Source organism: Sceloporus undulatus, chromosome 3 (genome assembly GCF_019175285.1).
Source record: "Sceloporus undulatus isolate JIND9_A2432 ecotype Alabama chromosome 3, SceUnd_v1.1, whole genome shotgun sequence".
Classification (NCBI taxonomy): Eukaryota; Metazoa; Chordata; class Lepidosauria; order Squamata; family Phrynosomatidae; genus Sceloporus; species Sceloporus undulatus.
The window spans coordinates 184,104,209-184,113,638 of record NC_056524.1 but is presented as its reverse complement, the minus strand read 5'-3'; the positions used below and the strand labels follow the sequence as shown (position 1 = coordinate 184,113,638).

Here is a 9,430-nt window from a genome sequence, read left to right as displayed (position 1 = left end):
TGGAACTAATTCCCAGTGGATAAGAAGGGCCCACTGTAATTTGAGTGATTCATAATTTATAAGAATATTGTGCAATATGAATGACACAATTGCTGGTGTGCTATTTCCTATGCTAAGCAGATTCTCAAATGGCTGGAATTTGCAATAGTTTTAACTTGTTTGTGAGTTGATCAAATAGGCATTGGAGCGTTTGTACAAAAACAAAAAATGTATAGAAACAATCCTCCTTTTTATATGGAGCTATTTAAACATAACTTGTGCAAAGAGAAAATATACCTTCATATACGCCTCCAAATCAGTTCCAGTTTGGCTAAGGACCACAAATATGTGAAAGCAGGTTTCAATTTTCAACAGTTTTAGTTACCTTTGAGATAGCTGCTAGTCTCTGCTCCACATTTCTCAGAAGACTGCTTGTTTTATCTCCTTTTTGCTCTATATCATGTTGCAGATGCAGCATCGCTGCCAGTTGTGAACTGCGGGTATTCAGTGTTGCTGACAGCAGGATTTTTTTCATCATCATTGATGCTGAACAACTCTGTAATATTTTAATATTCTTCTAGTTTAGCAAAAATTTTAAAACAGATGGCTACTGAAAAGTCACATCAAGCAAATACAAAACAAAGCTATACTGCTATTATTTATAATGACAGAAAAGTAGAGTGCTCTGACAATAAAATATGACAAGTGTATTTTCTTAGCTATCATTTCCCAGTTTCCCTCTTCTCTTCTTTTTTAAAATGAGATTGTAGTATTATAAATCACACCCTGTATTTTATCCATAAAACAACTTCAGGTAATAAACTAGGGAGAGAGTGATTGCCTCAAAGAGAACATGTGAATTTTATGGCTGAACTGGGACCTAAAACTAGCTCTCTCCAACATCTAACCCTAATCCAGATTAGTGTTAGCCATATGTAGTGCAGATGAAAATGCAATGTACCAGTTACCATGAATCATGGGTGCATTACAGACTGCCTGAAAGTGGCGGTCTGCCGGTGCCGTCATTAGCGCTGCCAAGGAGCCCCAGCGACCAAACCCCGAGGCTCCCGGCACCGCAAAAAAGAAGCGCCAAAATGGCGCTTCTTCTTGTGGTGCTAATGGCGCACTCGCAGCGTCATTAGCACCGTGCGATGTGCAGACGCTAAGTGTCCGCGATGTCAAAATGGTGACGCCCATCTGTATAGGGCACCGCCATTTTGTACGCGCTCTGTGCATACTAGAGTTAGGGGCGTCCGGAAGGGACGCCCCTTTCTAACCCTAGTACGTGCGGAGTGCGTACTTTATGCCTGTTTGTAATGGGCCTTGGTTATCTTTTAGTCAGTGTAAGGTATAAAGATATAAATCTGAACACCAAAGTGAGGATTGTCCAAGCCATCATGTTCCTCATCACTATGTATGGATATGAGAGCTAAATAGAGAAGAAAGCTGACAGAAAGAAAATAAACTCATTTGAAATATGGTGCTGGAGAAGAGTGCTGAGGATACCATTGGCAGTCCAGAAGACAAACAAATGGGTTCTAGAACAGATCAAGCTTGAGCTAATACTGGAAGCCATGATGACTAAACTGAGACTGTTGTACTTTGGTACTACATGAGAAGGTGTGATTCACTGAAAAAGGCGATGGTAGGAAAGGTTGAGGGCAGAAGAAAGACTACAATTAAAGAGGTCATAGGCCCGAGCCTGTAGGAACTGAGCAGAGCAGTAGAGGACAGGGTGTCTTGGAGTTGTCTCATCCTTAGGGTCACCATGAGTCGACTTTGACTCGAGAGTAGTTAACAACATCAAAAGGCATCTACAAATCCTGATTAAAGCTTATCATAGTTACCATTATCCATGCTTAGGGCACTGTAGAAATAAGGCAGGCTAATGTTAAAAGAAGAGGATACGCAAGGATAAAGGCAGGAGTAGCATATGAGTTCATGGTATGCCCTCAATCACCCTATCATTGTTCAATAATTGTTAACATTAGTTTTGTGCCAGATTTAATGGTGTTTGTTACATACTCAAATATAAGGATTGAATAGCAATTGCCAGCATTAAGTAAAAGTAATGAACTTCATTCAACAACATAATAATCTCTATTTATAGTTTCTTAATACCATTTACATAAATTTAACTTATTGTTCTAACAAGGAGTATGACATATCAGTTGCTTTACCTGATATAGGGCTAAAAACTGGCTTGCTGAAACTGGGTCAAGTCGTCCAAAGCATTCAACCATTTCCAAACTAGCAGCAGCCACAGTATCAAGCATGTTGTTATTAATTGCAACGTTAATGCATTGCAACAAAACCTCTGTTGACTGAAACAGGTATTTCTGGGTCCGCATCTTTCTCCTCTATGTAGCAAAAATAAAAAACTGTTCAATTCAATATTACTTGAAGTGCATATATACATTTCAAACTTATATCAGTTTATGACTTTCTGGAAAGTAAAGGATTCTGATAAGGAGACAAAGGTGTTATTCTGATGGATTCTGTGGCTGCTTCCAGAACTGACAATCACTTGCTGGGAAGCTCTGGGAGCAAATTTTGGGGACTACAAAGGGTTGCATCACGAAGTTATACAGAAGCAAGTCAGACATGGCCTTTAATCTGGTAAAAGTTTTTAATGAAAAAAATGTTTATAGTGAGGAATAAGCAGCTTGTTGCTCACCTCAAAAAATCTATAAGGCACTCTGAATGCTAGGAATATCTAGAGATTTCAGACTTTGAACTGTGCCTCTCTGCTCTGCTGCCTGATATAATAGACTCATCTCCAAAAGGAAAATGTGTGCCTTGTAGGAGGCTTAAAGATGTGGCCTGCTTCCCAGCAACCAAGGGAAAACTGCACTGACAGTACAGTGATATTAGGAGCTGCTGGTGCTGGTCTGCCTCCCCCCGCCACTGTTTTTCCACAAAAGGAGTGCCTTCTCAAAATGTCTGGGAAATAGCAAATCCTGCTCTGATTTTCAATTCATTTTGAAATACAAATTCAGCAAGTGACATGATAAACAAATGAAAAATGGGGAAGGATTGTCTTTTTAATAGGAAAAGGGGGGGGGGAGTACATGAAAAAAATGTTTTCATGTTTCAGCTTTTTAAAATTACTATTTAGCAGGTTAAATGGAAAATTCTATCACATCATATACCTTTAATTCAGCTGCTTTCTTCTGGTATTGCTCAAGCTGTTTTTTAGTAAGTTGGAACCGAGGAGTTGGAGTTTCCTCTTCATCACATTTTGCTTCTGCTTCTGGAGAGGGAGATTTTTCACATATAGTTTTAACTTCCTCCTGTCCAGTAGAAATAGATAGATAGATAGATAGATAGATAGATAGATAGATAGATAGAAAAGGCACTGTCAACAGCTGATGAACATCTTGAAAAGGCATGCAGCCCAGTGCTAAGAAGATAGGTCAAGATGTCAAAACAAACAAATGCTTCCTTTATCTAAGTATGTCAAACTAGTACTTTATATAGATATCTGAACATCCAGTGGGGAGGACGGGCCTGCCACCTTCAGACAACAGTGGAGGATAGCATTCTAAAGGCCGTTTGGGTATGTCAAGAGCCAAGGTGTTGGTAAAAGATAGAGGATTATACTGAGAGCAAAAGTTTCTCTGCTTACTTTAAAAGCTCACATTTACATGCTTCAGAACATTACTGTACCTTGCTCGAGTTTTCTGTACTTTCATAGAGAGGCCTCAAGAATAATTGTAAACAGAAATGCAGCTGTTCTGAGACTGTGCTGGCCTTGGTGCTGATAAGGAAACTCCCTCTCACAATGTGAATGTCAAGGATGATGGGAGTTGTAGCTCTTCACCTCTGGCTCTAACTCACCACCTTGTTATGCACCGGCGCTGACCAGTTTTGGCCAGTGGTTAAAGCTTTGTTCTAAAGCAGCAGAGTTTCAGAGAATAGGCTGAAGACCCTGACAAACTCTCCAAGCCTTCTCACTCTTGCTCCACAGAAGTCTTCACACTTCTCCAGGATCCAGCTGGCTCTTGTATCTTCACTCAAGACACCAGACAACTCAGTAGTCTTATATAAAAGATCTACTTTATTCTACTATATACAATACTCCACACTACTCCAAACTACTCCACAAAATACATTGGGATTCATAACAATTATTATAGCCATTGGAAAACACCACCCACTCTTGTCAGTTTCCACCCAGTGGGCGTGTACATCTATTTTCATTGGTTCTCATATTTCAACCCATAATTAAATGATTTCATCATCTCACCTTGTCCACTTAACAATTCTCAGGTGCTTTCAATTATCCACTCTGCATTTTTGTTCTTGGCACTTAGGACTTGCTAATTACATTATCTTTTACACCTGTGTGGCTTCTTAATTGCTTTTGCTTAGTCATACTGACTCTCACATACATGTTTTATTTCTATTACTGTATATCCCATGTTGCATTTTCCTAAACATTCCCCCCCCTGTTTTGGGGTGAATGGGGTCACTACAGAAGACCCGTCCTATTAGAGGATAGAACCCACAACTGTAAGAGATTTCTTTTGCCTAGGGACAAATTATTGCTATACAATTATACTGTTATCATTCCACTTTAACTCTCATGGTTCCATCCTATGGAATCCTGGGATTTGTAGTCTGGTGAGGCACTAGAGTGCTCTGAGAATTTTAAATACACCTTCTTACACGGCCAATTTCAGGATTCCAAAGAATGAAACTATGGCAGATAAAGTGGAATAACAGTGCTATAATTGTGTAGTGTGACTGGGCCCCTGGTCTCAAAAAGGAAAATGTTTATATATCCTACTCTTTCTTACATGCCTCACATTAACACAAATCCTTTCTAGAACTTGGAAACGTACCTTTTTGGACTACAGTTCTCAGAATCCTCAATTCAGAATGGCTGCTGGCTATGTTGGCTGGGGGGTGCTGGGAGATGTAGTCCAAAAAAGGAAATTTACAAGTTCTGCTAATGCCAGTCTTCAGAAGCAGATTACTGTTGTTATACTGAAAAAATGGCACCACCACCCATGCATAAGAGGGAGGAATTTGAAAACTAATGGAAACTCTGAGGTTTACAGAAGTAAAAATAATAATTAAAAAAACAAGCAAAGAAACATGAACAATTAATTTTTGAAAAGCTATCATAAGCAGGCAATTTGACCTCTCTGAAAATACACCTCCATAAGGGCCGAGTTCAATGCCTGCCACCTGTTGAATGCTTACTGGAGAAAAAAACTCATAAATGTTAGGGTAGGGAGGGAAAATGGACTTGCAAGAATCCTGAACAGCATCTTTCCACAGGACAGCACTTCCTTATTTTGTATACCTATACGTACCACACTTCTCCCTAGGAGAGGAGCTCAAGGGAGCTAACAAGATTAATCTGAAGCAGTACAATCATATGCATTCACAGTTTACTAAAACATTTACAGTTCTATTTACATTTTGTAAGTGTATGCCTTACCACAGCACTTTCACACCACAGAATATCTGAAGGTAAAGGGTTTGACTGATCAGCAAGTAAATGCATACTCCTCCCTGTGAGATAGAGGTATTTAGCTTTGATATCAGGACAGCCTATGTAAAGACTCTGTAGGCTTGTGAGCTGAGCCTGGGCATTATGACCAATTGTATGACCAAGTGTTATCCATGCCTGTTAGAATCCAGAAAACATACAATCAGTGGTTTAAATTTCCTGGAAAACAGAAAAATTATGAATGACATAAATAACAATAACAATAACAATTATTATTATTATTATTAGTAGTAGTAGTAGTAGTATCCCACCTCTCCCAGTATTGGATTGAGGTGGGTAACAACAAACATAAACAACAAAATCCAACATGAGATAAAATAGATAAAATCATAACAGGGCATATTAGATCCTAGTTCCACAATCTCCCTCCCACCCTAAAATACCATTAAAAACAATTCCCAATAAAATGGTTAACAAAATAAAATGAGATCAAAGTCTGGTGGGTACAGCTAAACCAACGGAGAGTGAAAATTCTGAGGAGATCAGATTGGGAAGGCCTGCCTGAAGAGATCTGTTTTTATTGCCTTCTTAAAGGCCTCCAAAGATGTTAGATGGCGGATCTCATCCGGCAGGTCATTCCAGATTTTTGGAATGGCAGTAGGTTCTTCCTAGAGGATCTGAGAGTGCGGTAAGGATTGTATGGGAGGAGGCACTCCCTCAGGTAAGCTGGGCCTAAGCCATGCAGGGCTTTATAGGTAATAACCAACACCTTATACTGTGCCCGGAGGCTAATGTATAGGCTCCGGGCTATTACACCTATTGTAAATAGCATTGGCAACAGTATCGCGCCTTGAAGGATGCCCAATTTGAGCTCCCTCTTGGCCGAACAACTGTTGCCAAGCGACACCATCTGGAACCTGCCCAAGAGATAGGACTGGAACCACTGCAGAGCAGTGCCTCCGATTGCCAATTCCCTCAGGCACTCCAGAAGTACACCATGGTCTATCGCATTGAAGGCCGCTGAGAGGTCCTAGAGCACCAACAGGGCCACGCTTCCCCTGTCAATGCACAGACGGAGATCATCAACCAAGGAGACCATGGCAGTCTCCACTCCATATCCTGACCTGAAGACATTGCTTTTTAAAAAGGTTGTCACCAAATGAATTTCTGGCAATTTATTAGTAACTGGAATAATTGTTAGGATCCAGGGGATTTTCATGAGTAGCTGCAAAACCATCTCCTTCAATAAATTTTTGAAATTGAAACTTGGTATCCTATTAAAAATAGTTCTTGAAATGTTAGCAAATGGATATAATATTAAAACAATTCATCAAAACAATCCTTACAGCTTATATAGAAACCAGGGATGGGATACTGCAATGTTGAGCACCCTCTCCAAGGAAACTATGGAGGGACACTTGTCAAAAAAATATTTCAAAAGTGTATGGTCTTAAACACCCCAATGCCTTCTAGGTGTTGTGGGGGGCATTTTTGTCACATTTTTAGTTCCCTTCCAGATTTGTTTTAGGTCTAGGGGAGACCTTTTTTACAGTAGCAAGTGACGTGGAAGTCATTTTTGGTTCACTTCCTGTTTTAGAAATGGTGTCTCCCCAAGCTAAAATAGGGCAAAGAATGTGGTTTTAGATATCATGACGTTAAGTTGTTTAGGCTTTTGTAGGTCACAACTAGTACTTTGAAGTGAGCTCAGAAGTAAATGGAAGCCAGTGCAAAAGATCTAAGACTGGTGTCATGCCTCCAGAGCATCTTTGATGCTCTTGAGACATATATTTAGTTAAGATTATATTAGGTTTTCTATGTATTAGTTTAGAAGGGGAAATAGGGATCTACAGCTTTAAGAAAGGCAAGGATTGTGGGAAATCCCAGGGTCTTATGCTGTCTCCCTCTAGCTAAGTCAGTGTGTAGTAAGATTTCAGCCAAGTCAGAACTGGAGAGAGTATTTTCCTTTGACAAAAAGATAAGTCCACAAAGGAAGAAAGATAGTCCTCAGAAGAAGAAAGAAGAGTTCACCAAAAAGAGAGCAAGGTATTTAGAAAGGACTATTAAGAAAAAGGAGATCAGTTTCATGTTTGTGTTTATAACCAGTAAAGCTTTTGAAACTTAAGAAATTTGTGGACAAGTCTTTTGTTCTGGCTGTGTTCCCGAGAGCTAGAGGCCTTACTACACCCAAAGTCCATAGCATCGCTCTTGGGACAAAACAACTGGTGATATGTGGTTCCTAAATCATACAACAGACAATAGTCTAGTTGCTATACTTTGCACTGGCTATAGCTTCAAAATGCCTTATGAAGGGCAGCCCCACAAACAGCACATTGCAGTAGTTTAATTACTGCAACACCTTGTAAGCAATGTGAAATATAGCACCTAGATTAGCAATCAGAGTTACATAAAGCACTGGGTTCGATATATTGTGGCATAGTGGACACACTCCTCCTTCAACTTAACCTATTATGGAGGGCTCTCCAATTTCTGTGAAGCATGGAGAAACAGCCATGGGGCGGGCGATAAGAAAGAGAAATACATTTCTGCTAGTCTGATTGCAAATACCTACAGATGGATTCGGGCCATTAGCTTTTGCATAATATATACTTACCAGTATCTTGCTTCCAGTTTCCAAATCAAAAGTATATAAAATGTTTTTGTAAAACAAATCAAGTACACTTGAACACAAACCTGTTCAACAGAAGCAGCATCAGGAGTAAACCTGACAAAGTCCTCAATGATTTGCTCAATTTGTTCTGCTCTGGCCTCTTTCTTTTTTTTCTCAATATTGGTAAGGACAAAAATATCCACAATTATTTCTACGAAGATCAACTTCATGTTAGCAAGTTTTCTCATCAGTGGTGTGTTAATATTTCTTGTCTGAAAGTTTTTTAAAAATGTAAATAGAAGCCAAACAGTTAAGATCAAATCAGACTGAGGTTCATAGGACTACAGTAGATGTCTAAGAAAATGTATCATGGATAATTAATTAATTAATTTGTTTTATTTATATACCGCTATTCCAAAGATCATAGCAGTGGACAGCAAGTAAGCTAATTAGCAAGCAAGCTAATTTGCCCCCAACAGTCTGGGTACTCATTTTAGCAACCTCGGAAGGATGCAAGCCTGAGTCGAGCTTGGGCCCTTTTGCTGGTCTTGAACTCGCAACCTTGTGGTTTTGAGTGAATAGCTGCAGTACAGGCATTTAACCACTGCGCCACCAGGGCTCTGAGAACGTGGAAGAACTCCTAGCTCTCAGCCACTGATGTGCTATTTTTGCCTCTGTATGCCCTTATATAGTAGAAAATACTGCTCTAAAATGGAATGCCTTGGTCCAGGCCTTAGAGGGAAAGAAGGACTGCTGGACCTGATCCCCTCCCCTCCATTCCCTTCTCCTTTTGTGTCGTGTCTTTTAGATTGTAAGCCTGAGGGCAAGGAACAGTATATTATCCCCTCTGTTGTAAACCACTCGGATTCCCAGTGATTGGGCGGTATATAAATAAATCATATTATTATTATTATTATTATTATTATTATTATTATTATTATCTTACCTCATTAGTTGGAAGCATATTATTAACATGTCGAAAAAGCTCTTCCATTTGTGCTACTGCTTGTTGAGCTAGTCTGTATGCATCTAGGTAATGACGCTGTTTGTCTGCAGTGTATGTTGTATGTTTACCTAGCATCCTGTTAAAAAAATACAGAACTTGATGCAAAAAAGGCACTTAGTACATAATGATATCATGACTGCCCCTTCAGTGGAGGATGGGATACTTTTGTGAACATTTTCATCTTGCTTGACACAATTATAAAAAAGAAAAAAGTAACAAGACATTTTGAAAATGTACCATGTATTAAGTTATTTTGATAATCAAGACTAAAATAATTCAAGATATTACTAAAAATTATGTCACTTATTTCCTGTCTCATGTTATACAACCTCTGATCATGTACTCTTTATTTATTCTCATTTAAAATAAATAA

At 39.2% G+C, this 9,430-nt stretch overlaps 1 protein-coding gene across 1 annotated transcript in view; it reads right to left on the bottom strand.

Annotated features, from left to right (window-relative positions):
• CFAP46 (cilia and flagella associated protein 46) overlaps positions 1 to 9,430 on the bottom strand; it is a 146,761-nt gene that overhangs the window by 30,620 nt on the left and 106,711 nt on the right. Inside the window, 6 exon segments of the mRNA XM_042458467.1 lie at positions 365 to 535; positions 2,160 to 2,339; positions 3,132 to 3,272; positions 5,432 to 5,620; positions 8,135 to 8,323; positions 8,998 to 9,133. Of these exon segments, the coding sequence (XP_042314401.1) occupies positions 365 to 535; positions 2,160 to 2,339; positions 3,132 to 3,272; positions 5,432 to 5,620; positions 8,135 to 8,323; positions 8,998 to 9,133 (1,006 nt within the window).